We start from the raw sequence: 20150 nt of genomic DNA, 5'->3' as shown, positions 1-20150 counted from the left end.
GACCTCACATATTTAAATATAGTTTAAAATTTAGGTACATAACATTTTTTAATAATACCATCTAAGTTTAGTGAATTTAAATATAAATTTTCATAGAATTTTCAGATTAATTTATTATGATCTATAGATAATAACCTAAGAATATTTTAAAGAATATTCTTTACCCTATACAGAAAATATTTATACAGAGAACTATCTTAAGTAAAATTACAGTTTATTTACCAGTAACACCATTTCTACTAAAATATCATATTCAATGCCAAAGCTGCTAGATGCTCCCACTCTGCCAAGTTGTTAGTAGTGCTTACTAGACCGAGTGCTACTGGATTAACACACTACCTTCAAGGACCTTGACACAAGCATATTAGATCACTATATACTAAGTGGCTAGAATGACAGTCTCTGAAGGTCTCCAACATGGGCTTGTTGATACAAAAGAGTATTAATTAGTTATAGCTTGAGATAATGGATGTGAATTTGGCAAGATCATGTCACTTCTACCATATGCCCCACATTGTTAACACTGAAAGAAAGAATTCTTTGGGCATGATTGCCAATGCATAATAACTGAGGCAATTTAGACATTTCACAATGTGGCAATATGCATATGCATAGGAATGTGAAGTAATATACATGTAATTTTAAGTATATAAATTTTTTATATTATATTTTGTACCAAAGTAGTAAGGTAGTGTGGAATCACATTTATAAGAGCAATGAAATCTCACTAGAGATTAAATAGTGTGAAGGTTGATATATTTAGACTTTTATTGCTAATATAAATAAGAAAGAAGATTCTCTTGACTTTAAAACTTGATATACTGGAAAAGTTCAAAACTTGCTCTGAAAACACTTAAAACTTGACAAGTGAAACTATGGAATTTTACTATTTCATGACTTTACTATCCTACTTTAACAATTCATTAGAAAGTGAATTAGTTTAAATATAAACATAACATTTCTAGCCTTTTAAACAATTATAATAATCATAGGTATTTGTTGCCCACCAAACCTTATTTGGTGATTTTGATTCATAAATAACTAAATTACAATCATTTTGAATGGTAAGAAATGTGAATTGGTAACAATGCTTGCAATACTTATTTATACTCCATAATTCTAACTTAGAATCCTTAGATATTATAAAGTTACCATTATTTAGCAAAATAGCTATGCAATGTCCATAGTAATCATCATTATTTGATGCCCATAAAATGTTTTTTCCAGAATATAAATTAAGTTTGCATTTTGTACTTAAATATAACATATTTTTACCATTTGGAGAAACTAAAAACTCACCTTTATAGAGTTTATTATTCTTAAACCCAGCACTTAATGTTGTTAATGCGATATCACAGGTATAATCATTATCTTCAATATCTTTAATCTTAAGATTTAATAATTGTGTGTTTACTGAATCATGTCTTCGAAAAAAAGTTGTATACTCAAATTGATATTTTCTTGAAGTGATTCTACATTCTTCAGATCGTGCTTGTAACATATCATCATAGTGATTTATTACTAGCGATCTTAATCCAGCTCTTAAAGTATCACCAACAATTCCTTGTTGTGAATTTGTATTCCCAGCTGAACATAATGGTGGAGAACCATTCAAACGTTGAAAAGTTAAAAGAGCATCTCCTCTTCCAAAATTAACAATATATAAATTTTCATAATTTGACGGATATGTAATATTTTTATTTCTTGAATTAATTTGTGTTAAAAAGGTTATAAAATCCTGTATTAATAATCATTCCAATTTCTTCATGAGTTAAAGTGTTATTATCTCCCCATTCTATTTTTGCTGGTTTTATTCCCAATAAAAAAATAAAAAAATATAAAACAGAAGAAAAAATAATAAGAATATGCATGATAAATAGAAAGGTTATAAAGCCTGATTTAAATTTCTAAATCATTAGAATAAATATTGTATTATCAAAATATTTTAATATCTTTAGAAATATTAATAAGGATATAAGAAAATTCAATTATACTTTCTTATATATGCTTTTAACTGTAGAAATTTAGTCTACATGAAGCTAATATTTTGTCAATAGGAAAAAGATAAAAATATATTTCTGTAAGTGGCTTTATATATTTATGCAACTGTAAAGACTAATACATATGTATATATACTAGCCTAAGAAATAATGTAATAAATATTATATATAATTAACAGTTCTAAAAGTATTTATGTTATTAAAAATACTATTAAATGTTTTTATATATTATATGAGTAGAATGTATGTTAAATGTACCTTCCATAGTATCTTCTTTTCAATTCAATTATATAAGCTCTTTAATTTATACTTTAGGGAAATCTCCGAACCTAGTCCTTTAGAATGTTTAATTTACAATATCCTAAAAACCTTAAAAGGAGGTTTCATCCATTAGAACCCTAATACATCATGAATTTCACTTTAACCAACATTGACCATATGGTCAAAATGCCTAACAATTCCTCCTTGTCAACAAAGTTTTTATTTCAATGATGATTTGTATCCATGATCACCCTTTTTAGGGAACTCTGCTCTAGCTCATGATCCATCTTTTATAACTGTATACATCAAGGAGGCATTAGGCCCTTCACTCGGAGATAGTACACTTTTCAATTGGATAACATAAAATGCTAGATGAATTTTCACCCTAGTTGGCAGTCACACCTAATAAATTGCCTTACCAATGTGTTTTAACACTTCATGTAAACTTATTTAACAGAAAGATCATTTGCACAAAGATGAAATTCCTCACCTTATATTTTTAAAATTGGTGATGCTTATTAGCAAACTTCTCCACCCTATTTTGAGCTATCTACAACTTTTGTTTGCACATCACAAAAATCTCAACAAGTTTTGTGTTTAAATTTGTCACCTATAAATCACATTTATTACAAACATCCTTAGTCAAATATAATTCCAACTCCAATATTTTTTAGGCATGCCTTCCAAATATGATAAATTAAGGACTTAATTTCTTTCACTATATTTATTATTGTTGTAATTGAATTGCACTAATAAAAAATATAAATCCAATTGTCCCTACCTTTGGCCAATGCTAAAGTATAATATATCTTCCACCACCTAATTCACATATTTGGTCTATTTGACGATGATCTCCATTTGAGAGTTTTAAAATCACTTACATAGTCTTTATAAAGCTCTTCTAAAATCCATTAGTGAACTTTGAGTTTCAATCATTAATTATATCCTTTGGCAAACTAAAATTAAAAAAGAGCTTCTCTAAGTAGATTGCAACTAAGTCTAAGGCAGTAATAGTTTTTTGAATAGTTAACAACCATATATACTTTGTCAATCAATTGACTATAACTCACACTTGCTCCTTTTAGCTCTAGAAGTCTATAGAAGTATTACACCAACAACTCTAAGGAATAGGCATAGGCTGCAAAAGTCCTCCCTAGTTCTCTTATGACACATTTACCTACTAATAGAGATTGAATGATTTGCAATATTTAAGGATATTAGCTTTCATATTCCTTCAATAAAAATTGTGCTTAATCAACTCATATGTCTTTTTCCCCCCAAAATAACTAACATTTGAATAATCATAATAGTGGAAAAAAATCTAATTAATCAATGCATCTACCTATGTCAAATATACATTATAGTAAAGAATCCCATCCACCAATAAGAAAGGTGTTTTCATCTAGGCTCAAAACTAACTTAGTGTTTTGAGTCTAAGCATACTCAATTAATTACCCAAATTTACTAACCATCTTACTCAAATGATAACAAAATTGTGTTTGTAATATGTTATATGATGAACATGAGATAAAGTATTTGCCATTACATTCAATTTCCATAAACGATGCTCAAAAGGAAACTTCTCAAACCTCTTGTATATCTATTCACATAGAAGAAGTTGAACATGTAAGCAAGCTCGCTATATAGTCAAACTTATGGAGTTTATTATCTATTTAACACTATGAACACCGCACCATAAAGATAGTGCCTTTATATTTGCAAAGCATGAATAATAAAGAGTAACTGTTGCTCACATATGGAATATTGTTACTTCATATAATTTAAAGTTTGACTCTCATATGCAAATTATCCCTCTTACATGAGAATTCTTAGTGTATGGCCAGTTATATTACACATCACCTCGTAAGGTTTTAATGGATTAACAATGTAAAGCACTAAAGCCTTACTTAACAACCATTTCAATGCTACAAAATTATCCTCCTATGGCTTCTTCCATTTGAATGGCAAGTTTTTACATAATAACTATGTCAAAGGAATAGCTATCTACATTAGTATTAATTAGCCATACTAAAGAAAATAAATAACTTAGCCACTACAGTTGGTGGAGGCCAATTCTCCACTATAGCCACCTTTCTTGGATTTGTTTACACCTCTAGATGTCACAATATAACCTAGGTATTCTATCTTCAACTTTGCAAATTCACATTTTCTCTTCTTCATGTAAAGTTTACTGTTATGTAGTAACAAGAGAACTTTGCACAAATGCACTTTATACTCTTCCATATTCTTGCTAAAAACAAGAATATCGTCCAAGAAAATTTCTAAAACTCATGAAAATAATGCAAATATAGCTAATGCATTTGTCAAACCAAATGGCATATCTGTGAACTAAAAAATGCCTAAAGCTCATGTTAAATATCATCTTAGAGATAAATGCATCATCCATTGCAATTTGATGATATCCACTCTTCAAGTCAATCGTGGTAAACACTCACACTTTATCAAACTTGTTTAAGATATTATCTACATACAATATTGGCAATATATCCTTTATTGTCTTTTTGTTTAAGGCATGGTAATTAATACTCATCTGCATTAAATAATCCTTCTTTATGAGCAAGACTAGAGTAAATCCAAACTCAAGTAACTCCTTGATTTGTTGTTAAACTTCTACATAACTCAACCAAAATGAATATTAGTAAATTGGCCTCATCCTTGGCTTTAACGTAATATTATGCTCCACACCTTATAATAGAGATAACTCATGAGAAAGTTCAAATGGAAAAACATTAGAAAAGTCCTCAATTACATCCTGCACTGTCACCTCTCCCCACACGTGGTTTGGTCCCCCAAATCATAAACAAATAACATGTAACTCAAAAATATTTTTCTATTATGTAGATTTAAAGATGTAGTAAAGAGCATAACAACTTAACAAATACTTCCAAATTGAGGGAAAATGCTCAACAAAATGGAAAAACAAAGCTTAAACAAAATCTATAAGGACTTACACAAAGAGGGATTATGCACTTTTGCAAAGGCTAATACTATGATCCAAGAATAGTAAATAATTAGCAATTATGATTTGATTAAAGTCTTCTATAGCCTAGATATCTTGGAACACAAGGCTAGAGTGAACACAAATAAATAAGTGGGGTAGCTTGGTGAAGTGTTCAGGAGTCAACTCTAGTTCCCCTAGGAGATTGAATGGTTGATGCTCCCAATTCAAGTGTGGGTAGCACTACCTATTTGGATACTTAGTATAGCTTATCAGAATGTTAGAATGTTGCTCTAGCTATATGGCTAAGGCACATAGAGGCAAAAGGTGGGGGGAGCACCCACGAAATTCGCATAGAGCCATGGTGTCCAAAAATGTCATCCTAAAGTTCTAGATTATAGAAAGGAAGAAGAGTAAATATCTTGTATAGTGATCAAAGGTATGATTATATGGTGAGAAAGTCCCAGATGTCAATGGGATTTAGTAAGACCTTTGGGTTTTGACCCAATGGTAGTGTTGGCAAGCACCACCATAAATAAAGAGGAACTTAATAGGGATTGAAGAAGGAATATTAGGGAAGTATATTTTTTATATCTTTGGGCATTTTAAAGATGTTAAAATGTGGTTATAGGATGACCATTCATGGATGGATAACCCATTCTTTGAAAGATGAGATTATGGTATGAGTGGTCTTGGGTTACTAATGAGACAAAGGTGAATGGATATAACTTTAGTGTAATGGATTGATATGTTAGTAGTACCTGTGAGTGTCTATCATAGGATTAAACACATGGAACATTTAGACCAAGTGCAAAGGTAGAGTGGCATAAAGGTTATTTATGGGGCTAATTAGTCTCTAAGTTGGGAATTGGACTTATGGAGATTATAAATGGGATTCCTCCAAGTGGTCAAAGGTGTAATTAAGCGATTAAAATAAAAAGGAAAAATTAGTCATTTATAATTTGATATCAAAACTATTGCTTAGTCCAACTCTTATTGGTGATTAAGTATATCACCACTTAATATTAGTATCAAAAGACCCTTAAAGTGGGTTTATCCTTGAGGAGTAGCATGTCGAGAGGGCATAACTCTCCACTTGAGATCATACATAAATGTGTAGGCAATGTGGTGGATAGAAAGGGGCTAATAAGAGAATTATTTTAGGATCTTGGGAATAGTAGAAGGTTTTCCTTAGAGAGTTGAAGATGTTATCTATATAAGTGTTTGACTTAATAAATTGGCTAATGTGGTTGTGGTAATCAATTATATTTGAGATCACAAGAGGGATAAAAACTCTAAAATAATAAAGGAGTCATAGAATTATTTTCATATAACTAAGGCTGGTGCTCATGAATTTGAAACTAAAGTTAATGACTATGGAAAGCTAAATATAGATAAGGACATATATCCTTGAAATGGTAGTTAAGGCTACCTTTAATAAATGTCAGAATAATATAAGGAGTTAAGGGTGTACTCAAAGAATGAGTTAATATTCTCATCGAAGCTAATAGGGTGGAAACCTTAAATGTCTCAAAGGATGATGCTTTGAGGTCAAGTTGGTAACTTTATAAGAACCAAAAAAAACCCAATGATGCTTTATTTCGTTAAAGTGGGACTTTTCATTATCCCACTTATGGTGTGTGGCCACATGCCATTTTTATAACAACAATAAAAAATTGAAGTTTTAACTTTATAATTTATAAATTAAAAACTTTTCATATGATTTTGTGTTATAATATTGTGAAATATAAAAAATTAAATTAAAAAACTGATAGAAATATTAATAAATATTAATTAAGTACTAGGAAATGGCATGTGGACACATGCTAATTAATGTCCCACTTTACTGAATAAGTCCCACTTTAACGAAATAAAGCATAATGGAAATGGAGTTAGAATATCTTGGATATAATTAGATTTATGTGCTTGTACCAAATATTAATGGAGATGTGGAAGTACTGATAATGAGTTGTAAAACATAATAACTATGAAGCAACTAAATAAAAGTTTAGAATAATTTGTTAGAATAGTGGAAACTAACTTCCTAAGAGTTCTTAGTTAGATAAGGAGGTTAAATACATCTCTTAAAGGATGTTGTGTTTATGTTAAGATATAATGGGTTAGTATTAATAGGAAATGTTTATTATATGGGAAGTCCATAGAAACATATAAGCACCTTAAAAATGCTAAAGAGGTGGTGTTTGGGTATTATGGGGGTAATAGATAAGGCTCAAGAGATTACGTCTTTAAAGAAAAATGGATAGAAGATGCTATATAATATCCAAGGTTGATAAAAACTAGAGATGGGGTAATTTTGACTATCCAAAGTGGATAAAACCAAAAAGATTTTGGCATAGATAGTAATAGGTATAGTGAAGCTCATGAGTAGTGACGTGAATCTTGGTGCATGGGATTACAAGGTGAGCATATTTAAATTGAAGAACCACTCTTTAGGGAATTGAGTAAATTCATTCATAAAAATACTTGCTAATGCATAGTAAAAAGTGCAAAATTGCCCTAATAGTTTAGAGGAGAATAACTAAAGAGATTGTGTAAGGCAAAAAATAAATAATAAAGGGATAGAACCAAACCATAAAAATCGAAAGGTATAGCCAAGAATAGTTATGTAAATTGGGAATGGAAAATTAAATGGGTGGTTGAAGGTGTTATTACTAATAATTGTGGTGCTATGGTGACTTTAAAATATAGAATTACCTATGTTAAACCATATGACAATTAAAAAGTTTGCGAAAGGAGAAACTTTAGCAATCTAAAAGATAGAGTTCCTTTAATATTCCTAAAGACAATTTTAAGTGGATTAGTATCTAGAAAGACAAATATAAATGGTTCATAGGAATGCACAAAATCAAAATGGTGCAGTAGAAGCATGGCTTTGAAGCTTGCCATGAGGTGAAGCTATCAAGATTAAGGAAATAATTCTTGAGTGTTCAAAAAGATTGTTATGAATGAAAGTTGATATTTGAGGACTTTCACACTTATGTATAAAATCATGTTATGCTAGTTAGGTGACTTTCTAAGCGAAATTGGCAAATTGAAGGAATAATATTAACTTCAAAAGGGGTGGCCCATGGGGCTAAATATGGAGGAGTCTATGTATAATCACAAGTTAATCAACTAATTTGATTTTGAAGCTTAAAAGAACTAGGTTTCTAAATAGTGATTTATAGTAAATTAGACCTGCCAGATGTCAATCAACATGTGGTGTGATTCCCTTAAGCCAACCAATAGAGTCGGACCCAAGACTGCTCTGATACCAAATGTAAACTCCTGAGTTTAGACTTCCTAAGAGGTCACCTAGCGCAATATTATTCAGTTTAACCCCAAATATCCCAAAACCCTTAACCGATTGGAAAACTTTTATTCATGGCCCCTTTCTCTTTATATTTGAACATTTATGGATCGTCTCTCAAGTCGTTCCTTTTGGTTGCTTACAATATTGAGTATAAATTAGTGTATTGGCGTGGGGAGTCACACAAGGCATCATAAATGATGCTGTCTATAGATGCATATACAAAAGTTGAGTTTGAGTCCTAACTTTCTAGTGCTTGGGTTCAAGTCCCAACCTGCTAATGCATAGTGATGGTTTGGAGTATAAAGATATTTATATTTCGATAGTTATGGACTCTTAGTAAGAAGGTTGGCTTGGGCACACCACCAAGTGGGGGATGCCTCAGACTCGTAATGCACAGTTAGAGTGTTTAGTATGAAAATCTAGTATATTTGTAAGCCATAAATTTTTCTTTTTCAATTTGTCAGCTTACCTTGCCTATCCAACCACCACTATCTTATCCTTAATTAAGTTCCCTTGCCAAGGTTCCTACATATTGTACCACCTTCTACTTGGTCTTACTTAGTTTCAATGACTCACTATATAGGGAATGAAGTGTTACTCATTCGTTCATGGATTACCAAATTCTATCACAATCCCCCTCCTTGGGTTGGAGTGGACTTAAAGTTCAATTACACTCTTTGAATGCACAAGCAGCCAAATACAACAAGTCTTTAAATTTCTAATATCCTAGTACAACAAGACTTGATCATAAGACCTTCTAATTCCCAAGCCTTGGGTGCATCACTTATTTTGAGACACCAGGGGGAAAAACCATGGTGTAAAGGCTTGGTATAAGTACCTTTACTCCCCCATTTCCCTCTCGAAAGGAAGGCCCAAGCTCGTAGAAAGGAACAAAGATCAATAAGTTGCAAGGTACTCAAATAGGGCACCACTCCATATTAGCTAAGAACACCACAAATAGTTTCCCTTTTGGGAGTGGGAGCTACTCTTAAGCACTTCCTCAGGTGGCCTCTCTAACACCACCTAACTCCATGCTCACTCCCACTTGAGGCCCCTAACTTTGAATTTTAACCTCAAGTCAATTTAGAAGTACCATTAAAGAGTTCCTTCAAGACTAATTCTTGGATCTCATTATTCTTACTATACTTTTGGAACCCCCTACAGCCCCGCTTTGAACTTTCACCTCACGACTTGTATTAGTATTTGGATTTGATTTTAGACTTGATCTCGAACTTGGCTTCAAACTTGGTCTCGAACTCCATCTCGGACCCAACCTAGGACTCGGTTTCGGATTTGATCTCGGACTTGGTCTCAGACTTGATCTTGGATCTCAGATCTCGGACTCAGTCTTGAAGTTGGTTTCGAACTCGATCTTGGACTCACTCTCAAACTCAGTCTTAAAGTAGATCTTGGACTCAATCTTAGACTTGGTCTCATTCAATAAACTCTTTATCATTTTAGTCATGGTTTTAGGGATCCTTTAACTTACAACACCTTGGGGAGTTGATTTTTTACAATATCTAACTTAAACACTTTACTACAAATGGCACTGAAGATATGGTGAATGAGATAAAGACACTTAATCTCGGTTGTTATAAACCCTTGGTCAAAAAGGCTAGCTTGAACACACTATCAAGTATGGGAGATGCTTTCGAAGTTATGGTCAATAATTTAAATGTCTGATAGACTTAATATCTATAGTTAGATTTGTTTATCCATAAGATGTAGAGCTAGTATTTACAAATGACTTTTTGTTTTAGTATTTACATTTTTAGTAATGATATCTTTTGTTTTATAGGGAATAATTTAGATGATTATCTATCTATTGATCTTCATTCTACACTTTAATTAGTATGACTCTTTTATTTTAGGTAGGCATAGGGACATTGTTGTGTCTGAAGAAATGACAAATTATCATTTCAATATCAATACTAAAATTATATATAATTTACAATTTTTTATGAGTTATTAACCATTTATTTGTGAATGATAATCACTTGCAAAAATATGCTATATCCCAATCTAAGATGTCAAAATATAAAATGCCTCAACCATAAATATAGAACCATTATCCGAAAGAATTGAAATACCATTTAATTGAGAATAAAACATCAAACATAATAACCACTAAGAACACAAAATCCTTAGCTAAAAAATCCATTGATGGTAGTGGAAAGATATTTCATTTCCTTGCTTCAAAAAAGGGTATAAAGGTAGTGACCCTACTCTCTCTCCTCTTTTTTATATCACCATATATGTCCATCCTTACATTTATACCATACCAGTTTGGCAACTCACTGGGGCACATATGTCCTGTATGCAAAATGAAGGATGTCATCCACAAATGAAAATGTCAATAATAAAGAAGAATCCATTTTCCAAAAATGTATATCTAAATGAAGATTAAATCTAGAAATCTGTATGTCTCAAGCTCCAAAACAAAAATGCAAAGAAAAACAAACATACATCACTACTCACAAAAAGAAATGCAAATTGCTATGAGTTGAGTTGAAAAGTATCTTTGAAATGCACTAACAAAAGCATTAAGGTAATGCCATCAACTCAAACAAAGGAAAAAATTACAATTGATTCTAACTATTCTTTTGCAGTAAAAGAAGGGGTATTATGAGATTAGCATTAAATGCATCTATACACATTTATTGCATCTTTGGTCAATAGAAAAATGTACATAACTTTTTAATTTTATATATATATCATAAAGGCATAGAGTTTATTAGTGTAAACCCTTATACTCATGATGCAATATTGCTAATAGTCATGAACTACCATTATTAAATTTAATGATTTTAAGTATATATGAAGATTTTAACTTTATGCCCTAAAGGTAGGATTTAGGGTTTACATTTGGCTATGGCGGATCAGCTGCCAAGGCGAGAGGCGGTGGTGCTGCGCGGCCACGAAGGTCCGGTTCTGGCAGTACGATTCAACTCCGACGGTAATTACTGCATTAGCTGCGGTCGCGATCGCGTCCTCTGCCTCTGGAATCCACAGAAGGGATTGCGGATCAAGAGCTACAATGCGCACGCCCGGGAGGTTCGCGATGTGGCCGTCGTCGCCGATAATTCCAAGTTCTGCTCTTGCGGCGCGGATCGTCAGCTCTTCTACTGGGATGTTCCCACCGGACGCGTGATTCGTAAATTCCGTGGCCACGACAGTGAGGTACTGAAAAGGAGGAAACCTTTTTTTGGGGGTTGATCTAGCTCATGAAACAGTGGTGTAGGTGAATACCGTGAAGTTTAGTGAGAACTCGACGGTGATTGTCTCTGGAGGATATGATCGATCGGTGCGAGCGTTTGATTGTCGATCTCACAGCATAGAACCGATCCAGGTAAATTGTATTTCTTTTTTTTTCTTCTCTTTTTCTTCGAGAAGGCAACTAAGGTATCACTCTCAGGTGATTGAGGCATTTTCAGACAGTGTGACTTCCCTGTGTATGACAAGGACGGAAATTATCGCTGGAAGTGTGGATGGATCCATTCGAACTTTTGATATCCGTGCTGGAAGGTACTGCTCGTTACCTTGCAAAAAGGATTCTGGCTCACTTTCTTTGGTTTTGTCTTTGTGATCAGAGTGTATAGAGATGATCTTGGTCATCCAATAAATAGCGTCACCCTCTCGCACGATGGAAAATGCACCTTGGCTGGATGTTTGGATTCAACACTTCGTCTGATTGACAGGTAGCTTACAAACTCCTTTTTTGTTGTAATCTCTCCTTGCTTTTTTCACAGAGAAACTGGTGATTTGCTTCAAGAGTACAAAGGACACATCAACAAGGTAGGCACTACACAAATCTCTCCTCGCTCTTTAACATTCCAGTTCGTTTCTCTGCGCAGTCCTACAAAACTGATAGTTGCTTGACAAACACCGACGCTCATGTTGTTGGTAGCTCCGAGGACGGTCGCATTTACTACTGGGATCTCGTGGATTCATCCGTAGTGTCGAGTTTCAAAGCGCACGCTTCAGCAGTAAGCAAAACTGGAAATTCTATCCTTTTTCTCTCGTGTTCTTGACACACAGTCTTTCGCCTTCCAGGTAACGAGCATTGCGTATCACAAAACCGAGCCAATGCTCGTCACGTCCTCCATCGATGGGACTGTTCGTGTGTGGACGCCATAGCGAGCGCTCCAGTCGTGAAAAACTGGATTTTTACAGGACATTTTTTCTCAAATGTAAACTTTTTGTTTTACTACACGTCCCTTGTTCGAATCCTGGGGTTTCTGGCATGGGGTTTAGGGTTTAGGGCTTTAGATGTTGAGGCGCGCATTGTGGAGCGCCTGGCGATGGCGCTCCGGCGGGCCGGCGTTTCCTCGCGATGCGGCAACGCGATCGATCGATTCACATCGGAATCCGCTCACGAGGTAATAGCTGAGCTCCTGCATTGTTCTTGGATCGAGTTTCACCCTCGCAGGAGCTTCGAAATATTTCAAGTCCGGGGCTTCGGCGTCGCCAATGTGTGGATCGATCGGGAGACGGCCGCTGCTCGAGCTGCGCAGCGGACGCTAAGGCCGAGAAGGCACAAGGTCAAGCCTGCCGAGGGCGAGGAGAAGCCAGCAGCACGACCGGCGCCACGGAAGAGCATCGGGCTTTCGAGGGAGTCTCGGCGATTGTTAAGGAAAGGTGAGCGCATGAGAACTTGGAAGGATGGAACTCCCCGTCCGCCTGGGCCGGAGGGATCGCTGCGAATGCTGGATTCTGGCAAGCTTCTCGGGAGAGACAGGAAAACCATGGTACAAAAGTATGGCACGCCCAAGAGAATTCCACGAAAGATCAGGCTGGAAAAGCTGGAGGAACGTCGTCAAAGGAAGGAGTTGAAGATGAAGCTAGCTCTAAATCCCGAGCTCAAGGAAGAGCTGTTAAAGAAGAGTCTTCCGACCGACTCGGGTGCTGTCCGAAGGCTTCGCGAAAAGTCAGAGAGTTTTTCAAGGATGAACAAGATGGAGAAGAGAAGGGACGTCGAGGAGAAAGAGGCCGCCGTGTACTTCTCTCAGCCTTTAAAGTGCGATCAAAAGAAGGTGGCGACGGTTTATGGGGATATAGACGTGACTGCTGCAGCGAAGTATAAGGAGTGGAAGGCTCAGAAGAAGGAACAAATTGCTTCGAAGACTTTGCAAATCGAAGCTGGCGATGGCTCTAGACCGGCTGGTGGTGATGATGCTCTTGCGAGGTTGCGTAAGAAGGCTCTTAAAGTTAAACGCGAGGCAGAGAACCAAAAACTTTTGCCCGCCAGAAACAAGGAAGACCTTGTGGAAGATGATGGCAATGCCCAGGAAATTCGAGAGAAGGCCAAGAAGATGATCGAGGAAGGAAAGGAGCTGTTGAAGCTAGTGGATGAAGAGTACCACGAGTCGAGCATCGTGTTGGAGGAGGAAGAGGTTGAAGGAGCAAAGAGAAAATTGACTCGCGGGCTTATTTTGGAGAACGAGGCGAATAGAAAAAGAAGTGATCGACATACAGCGACAGCCGGCACAAGCGGAAGTAAATCAGAGTCGTCCGAGAACCCAAAGGCCGAGACCGAAACCGAGAAATACTTGCGCAAGAGCAGCCAATTAAGTGAGGAAAGCAAGGCCAATATTTTGGACATTGGCAAGCCTGCAGCTTCCGCAGAGATCAAAGGTAGAAAGGCTCTCACTTCGTTCACATTTTACTTCTGAGTAATGTTTTGCAGTCGATCTGATGAGCGACGAGGAAACTTTCAGTGATGAAGAGAAGAAGGAAAAGCTGACGTGGGGCTTGGATTCGACCAGGCCAATGGATGGCACCGACGAAGGTATGCTATAAGTATTTTATTGTCGAGGTCTTCTTACAAGTTGTTACCAGGTCGTAAACTGTCGAGAGTTTTGGGTACCAACATGTTGCTAGGCTTTCCGAGACTTACGAAGGCAAAGAAAACTCGGCCAGCACGTACTACAACTCGTCCAGACGAGGAAGATATAGTCCTAAGTCCACAGGTGGATGAAACTCATAGTAATATTATCACTCCAACGCTTTATCAACCCGAAGAAAGGGGCCTGTCCCTGGAAAGGCAAATCATAGGTCTGGACGTTTGTCTACATTATCATTCTTTTTTCACGTCTTGTCGTTGCAGAGAAAACTCTGGAGGAGTACCACATGATACTTCAGTCTGAGCGGGCTACTCCCCGGAAAAAGCCATGGATCAGGAGAGTACTGAAGATCGACAAGGACGACATTACTGCTAAACGTTACGAAACCCCTGAGGAAAGGAAGGCGTCAGGTAGCCTCTCTAGTCTTCTCTCTGATTACTTATAAGACGCTGCGTTTCAGGTAAAGTAGAACCGAAAGAGCTCGGTACCAATGCAAGATTTCGAATGATACAACCGTCTCGGGAGCTCATGCGCTACATAGATTCACAAGTATGATCCTGTCCTTTATAATGTGAAACTGACACTTGGAATAGCTGCTGGGCAAGAGGAGACTCGACGAATGGCGGAAAGCTGGCTACAATGTTAAACTTTATTCTCCACTCGACAATGTGCCATTCTACAAAGGCGAAAAGAAATACAGAATCCATCAGAGTGTAGGTTCGTTTAACTCTAGACCTTAAGTTTCTTGTGAAAAGCATGTTGGTCTGACGGATGCGGTGCAGATTTTTAGAAACAAGCAAGTATTCGTGGCTGGAGCTAAAGTTTTATCGTCAATACCACCAGCCGAGCTGCCAGAAATCGCATTTGCAGGTTATCTCTGTCTGCTGCTTTACAGCTCACAGCTTTTTCTTTTCTTCTTTTTTATTCCAGGCAGAACAAATTCTGGGAAATCCAAGTTAATAAATGCATTGACTAGACAATATGGAAGAGCTCGAACTTCGCCAAAGCCTGGGAAAACGGATGTAAGTGTCCATCGCTTTCCTGTTCGATCCTCAAAACTTTGGTCCTTTTCGTTTGTAGTCCATCAATTTTTACGTTCTTGGTGAGAAGTTATGTCTGGTCGACATGCCTGGCTACAGCTTCATGTATGGCAAACAGGACCAAATCCAAGATCTTCGTCAACTGGTAAGCCCTTGGCTTAAGTTGATACGCTCGTGACAGATATTCTTCGTTTCCAGAATATGGATTACATTACTGTCAGGGATCATCTGAAGAGAGTCTGCCTTCTGATAGACGCGGAATGGGGGATAAGACAGAAGGACCAAGAGTTTATTGATTTTCTTGAATCGTAAGAACTTCACATCAGCTTCTTCAGCTTGTGCCTGACCAACTTCTTTCCAGGGTCAATCGGAAATACCAAATAGTACTGACTAAAACTGACAAAGTTTTGCCTCTGGATCTCGGCCGAAGAGTCACACAGATTGAGGAGGCACGCATTTTTTCTTTTCTCTCGGTAATGGCAATGGACTGATGCTTGTTTTCCAGGTTATCAAGGACTGCAAGTACCACGTTTCACCAGTGGTACGTATCCATCTTAACGGGGGTTGGATCACTGACTTACTCGCATTGCAGATGATGGTGAGCGCCAAGTCTGGAGCTGGAATAGGAAAATTCCGCATGGCTCTCGCCAGTCTACTCTAGGAGGTTAGCTAAGAACTTACCTCGTTTTGCCACTTCAAACAAACACGACTCTTTACATCACTCACTCAGTCCTCGTCTCGCTTATCAGTCTTGAGCTGCGCCGGCCTCCGTGGCCTCTTGAAGTTGAGCAATCTCTTCTTCTGGTCCTTGATGCTCTTGATCTTCCCGGCACCCCTGGTACGTTCCTCAAACGTGACAGCGCTAATCGTCACAGCTCCCTTACGCTTCTTCATTGCTATAGGCGGAGGCCCACAGTCGCTCTTCTTCCGGAAAGTCGGGATGCACTCGAAGGGATTGACGTTGTCGGCGGCCTTGCGGAGCTCCATTCGCTCCCTGGATTTGCCGCTCTCGTCGCCGCTCTTCCACGCAAACTGCTTGATGTCGAGGCGGCTGAGCACCTGCTTAAACTCCTCGTGCTTGCGCTCGTGGACGGTAAGCCGGCCCTCTCGCCTCACAAAGCTTGCGGGCTTTGTGTGGAGGCTGGGCGCTGGAACCAGCCTTCGCGGGCCAGCGGGCTTGGCCTTCTTCTTGCTTCTCTGGGTCCGGTAGCGCTTGGTGGTTCTCACCGCGGCAAAGAAGCGCTGCTGGGAGTAACTCCAGCTCCACGGCGTGGGCGGGGACGAGGGCGATCGTTGCGCAGCCGGGGTCACGTACCTCGGGGAATGTGAAGAGTGGGCGAGAGCTTTGGCGGTGGAGATTGAGCTTGCGAGGCGCCTCAGCGTGCTGCTGCTCCACATTGTTGTGTCGTTAGGGTTTAGGGCTTAGTCTATTCGGATATTCGTAGAATAAAGCAAACTTACCAAAAACTATGGTGATATAATTTATAAACGTGTTTAAAGTTTAAACTTCCATTAATCTATGATAAGTGATAAAAACATCGTAATTAAAATGAAAATTTAAATTCATGGTCTTAAGATGATTTGTAAAATTGACTCAAATTATATTTAACCAAACACAACTTTCAACGGTCAACACCACTAATTTAGAATTTAACCGTTAAACCAGCACCGACGTATTGTCCTCTTGCTTTGAGAAAATGTTTTGTTCGATTTTCCTGTACAATGCTGATTGGATTATGATTCGCCACAGGACAACCTGTTGTTACGCACTTCTGACACAAGCATGGCTATGGTGAAAATTTGACAAAGATTGAATAAACGAAATTAAAAAGCGGCATCGCTTCGTGGAAGGAAGCAACAGTAGTTATCGGATCCATCAAAGGGCTGGATCCATTCGAGGCCCCTCTCCAGAGGTAAATTAGCAAAGGATTCATCCTTTTTTCCTTTTTGGTCGCATTCGTTGTTGGTAGGCAAGTGATGAGTGTGCTCATTTGCTAGATTTCCTTTGACACTCTGGTAGGTCATTGTCTTTGCGACCGCTTCCATTGCGCATTGCCCACCGGTTCTCTTGGGGGCAGGGGTCTGGTGGGTTCTTGCCACTCGCAAAATCGACGAAATCGGGCAATGTGGGCTCCTAGATTCTGGCATTGGGTTCCTGGAACTGGTTCCAGACTCCAAAACACAGATTTGAGCTGCCCGGATCTGTGAATGACTGTCGAGTTTCGAGAGAGATGACCGTACAGAGGCTGGATCCCGGCTCGCCCGATTCGAGTGGATATGGCCACGATGGGATCTCTGCGCCAGTAAGCAATGCCAAGCTCCTCCATCACAAGAGGCTGGTTTTAGTCTGGGCTTTGATGGTTCTTCTTCCTCTGGCGCTCGTGAGGCTGTCACTCTTCCATGTCTACCCGGAGCGCATGGGAGGGGATCGAAATCTCTCGGCGGAGCTCCAGCAAATGATCCAGTCCGTGAATCTCAGCGCACTTCCTTCGCATCGATCAGGTAACTCGACTATACTTTACTTCTAAGTTAGAGCGTTTTTCCATCTTTTCTAGCGTGGTATCTAAGTTCTTTGATTTTAGGAGGCTGTGATCTCCTCCAGGGCGAATGGATCCCTGACGAGGTCGGGCCAACGTACTCGAACGAGACATGTAATCACATCCAAGGACACCAGAATTGTTTGAAGAATGGTCGGCCAGACAACGGGTATATGTTTTGGAGATGGAAGCCAGATGACTGCGAGTTGCCTCGATTCAACACTACGCTCTTCATCGAGCTCATGAGAGGGAAGCTCATGGCATTTGTCGGTGATTCCATCGCTCGAAACCATATGCAAGCACTGCTTTGCACGCTCTCTCAGGCAAGTCTTCCAAGCTAGTTCTTGTCCTAGAAGGCTCCATTCGTTAGCTTTAGTTTTCAGCATGTCCTGTGAAGTTGTTCTTGGTTCTTTCGGTTATTTCCTCTTTCATGATTTAAGTGATCCAAAAACTTAGCCATTTTCGTTGTTTGGCATAAGTCCTCATTGTGTGTTCCTTTGTTGTTGAGTACTATGCTTCTTGGTTTGATGGAGAACTTGGGCATCTTCATCCCCAGCTTGCCTAGTCCCGTTTTCACTATATCATCTTTTCTTTGTATTGTAGTGGTCTACAAACTACCTAAGTTCCTTCTTGGACATCGTTTATATTTTATTCGTATCACTAGCTTTCTTTATGTTTTTATAACTTGTTCATGTTTTCCTGGAAACGCCAAGTTTTCATCATAAGTTTCATGCCGGATCGAAGTTTGCTAACTTTCCTTTTCCACCTCTCAGATCGAGAAGCCGATCAAGACATACACCGATGAGGGAGATAGGCACGTAAGATGGTGGTTCCCATCAAACAATTTCACCGTGTCCACATTCTGGTCGCCATACCTCGCCTTCCAGACCGACGACGAATCCCACGGCATCGAAAAGGGCCACAGCAAGCTCTTCCTGGACAAGCTCGACCCCGTCTGGCTCGCAAACATCACCCAATTCGACGTCCTCATCCTCTCCTCGGGGCAGTGGTTCTTCAAGAACAACCTCTTCTTCCAAAACAACACGCTCATCGGCTGCCACCACTGCCCCGGATTCAACATCACAAATCTGGGCTTCTACTTCGCGTATCGCGAGATCCTCAAACACGTCCTGGTCGAGCTCCCAAAACTCCAGGGATTCAAAGGCCTGGCCATCCTCCGGAGCTTCTCCCCCGACCACTTCGAGGATGGACGGTGGGATAACGGCGGGAGCTGCAAGAGGACTGTGCCGTTCCATCCCAACCGCACGATCCCAACGGACAGTTTGACGTTCGAGATGCACAGGATCCAACGGGAGGTGTATGACTGTCTGGAGCGGCCCGACCGGGTGGCCATGGTGGACGTAACACAGATATCGTACCTCCGACCGGATGGCCACCCCGGGCCGTACAGGAACTTCCAGCCTTTCTCCAAGGAGTTTGTGGGCCACGTCCAGAACGACTGCCTGCATTGGTGTATCCCTGGGCCGGTGGATACTTGGAACGATATGGTGCTAGAAACCATGCGACAACGGTTAATTTGAAGTAATGGAGAAAAGAGAGAGCTGTGTTTGTTGAGATGGTAAAGTACTGAGTAGCGAATATGCCTAGAATATTTAAGAATTTTAAGTATATTCTCTAATTCAAGAATCTTGTTTATTGCTAATACAAACCAAAGTTAAATCTCTAGTGTGCAAACTGGATAAGGATATATTGGTAGAGATTAACATCCTTTCTCAATGCCATCCCATTTTAAATGCCTCTACAACCCATTTAAAGTATTTGTTCATTTGAGGAACTTCATGTTGTCCAAGGTATTTTTCCTCATCTTTTGATACAATTTCTTAGTCTTGCTTTGCTGACTCAAAAGCTCATAACTTCATGATTGGCAGCATGTGGAGAGAGTTCTCTTTATCTTGAACTTTATCCTCTAAATTTTTCAACATACATGATAACAAGGAAGTGGTGGCAGCAAACTAGGAAAAGAGGTGGTAAGAGAACCTTGAGTAGTTGATTGTGCTCTTTCATACAAGCTCTAATAATATAGTAAATTCCACTACTAGAAGGTAGAGGAAAAGCCCCTTGATGAAGAAAAGCTGGCTAGAACCTATGAAAGTGAAGATCATGTCAGCCTCTCCAACACAAGCTCAAAGTGTTAAGCATTAGCTTTGACCATGTAGTCAATATGGGTCAAAGGTCA

The 20150-nt window shown here is 38.5% G+C and overlaps 2 protein-coding genes across 9 annotated transcripts; both read left to right on the top strand.

The window, feature by feature from the left end:
- The first annotated feature begins 11390 nt into the window (after positions 1-11390).
- On the top strand, positions 11391-16922 carry LOC9661183 (WD repeat domain-containing protein 83). 7 transcript variants are annotated; one of them, XM_024661666.1, is made up of 21 exons: positions 11629-11713; positions 11767-11882; positions 11949-12058; positions 12124-12231; positions 12283-12328; positions 12388-12519; positions 12587-12912; positions 12963-14167; positions 14220-14321; positions 14372-14587; positions 14640-14786; positions 14837-14925; positions 14970-15089; positions 15159-15246; positions 15307-15398; positions 15457-15561; positions 15615-15724; positions 15778-15865; positions 15922-15957; positions 16009-16080; positions 16166-16922. In XM_024661666.1, exons 7-20 carry the CDS (start codon positions 12803-12805, stop codon positions 16075-16077), a joined length of 2577 nt encoding a protein of 858 aa, XP_024517434.1. In that variant the 5' UTR covers positions 11629-11713; positions 11767-11882; positions 11949-12058; positions 12124-12231; positions 12283-12328; positions 12388-12519; positions 12587-12802; the 3' UTR covers positions 16078-16080; positions 16166-16922. The 7 variants fall into 7 exon arrangements, 6 of the variants coding, with proteins under 6 accessions (XP_024517444.1, XP_024517434.1, XP_024517421.1 ...); XR_002990560.1 differs by having other exon boundaries at positions 15922-16254; positions 16319-16897; XM_024661653.1 differs by having other exon boundaries at positions 15922-16080.
- A 209-nt stretch (positions 16923-17131) lies between these two features.
- LOC9661182 (protein trichome birefringence-like 23) lies at positions 17132-19597 on the top strand. 2 transcript variants are annotated; one of them, XM_024663759.1, is made up of 4 exons: positions 17132-17329; positions 17437-17918; positions 17999-18276; positions 18727-19597. In XM_024663759.1, the coding sequence occupies exons 2-4, from the start codon at positions 17648-17650 to the stop codon at positions 19492-19494; spliced, it is 1317 nt and encodes a 438-aa protein (XP_024519527.1). In that variant the 5' UTR covers positions 17132-17329; positions 17437-17647; the 3' UTR covers positions 19495-19597. The 2 variants fall into 2 exon arrangements, with proteins under 2 accessions (XP_024519527.1, XP_024519522.1); XM_024663754.1 differs by having other exon boundaries at positions 17415-17918.
- Positions 19598-20150: the final 553 nt, after the last annotated feature.

The sequence above is a fragment of the Selaginella moellendorffii genome, unplaced genomic scaffold (genome assembly GCF_000143415.4).
Source record: "Selaginella moellendorffii unplaced genomic scaffold, v1.0 SELMOscaffold_2, whole genome shotgun sequence".
In the NCBI taxonomy this organism is placed as follows: Eukaryota; Viridiplantae; Streptophyta; class Lycopodiopsida; order Selaginellales; family Selaginellaceae; genus Selaginella; species Selaginella moellendorffii.
This window is presented reverse-complemented; position numbering and strand designations above follow the sequence as displayed.

Excerpts from the sequence above, each read along its gene's own strand:
- LOC9661183 (XM_024661653.1), top strand. The coding sequence starts at position 12,803 with ATGTTGAGGCGCGCATTGTGGAGCGCCTGGCGATGGCGCTCCGGCGGG. Across the intron at positions 14,588-14,639 it reads CCTGGAAAGGCAAATCATAG|AGAAAACTCTGGAGGAGTAC; the intron begins GTCTGGACGTTT and ends TTGTCGTTGCAG. Across the intron at positions 15,866-15,921 it reads GAGTCACACAGATTGAGGAG|GTTATCAAGGACTGCAAGTA; the intron begins GCACGCATTTTT and ends CTTGTTTTCCAG.
- LOC9661182 (XM_024663759.1), top strand. The coding sequence starts at position 17,648 with ATGACCGTACAGAGGCTGGATCCCGGCTCGCCCGATTCGAGTGGATAT. Across the intron at positions 17,919-17,998 it reads ACTTCCTTCGCATCGATCAG|GAGGCTGTGATCTCCTCCAG; the intron begins GTAACTCGACTA and ends CTTTGATTTTAG. Across the intron at positions 18,277-18,726 it reads TGCTTTGCACGCTCTCTCAG|ATCGAGAAGCCGATCAAGAC; the intron begins GCAAGTCTTCCA and ends TCCACCTCTCAG.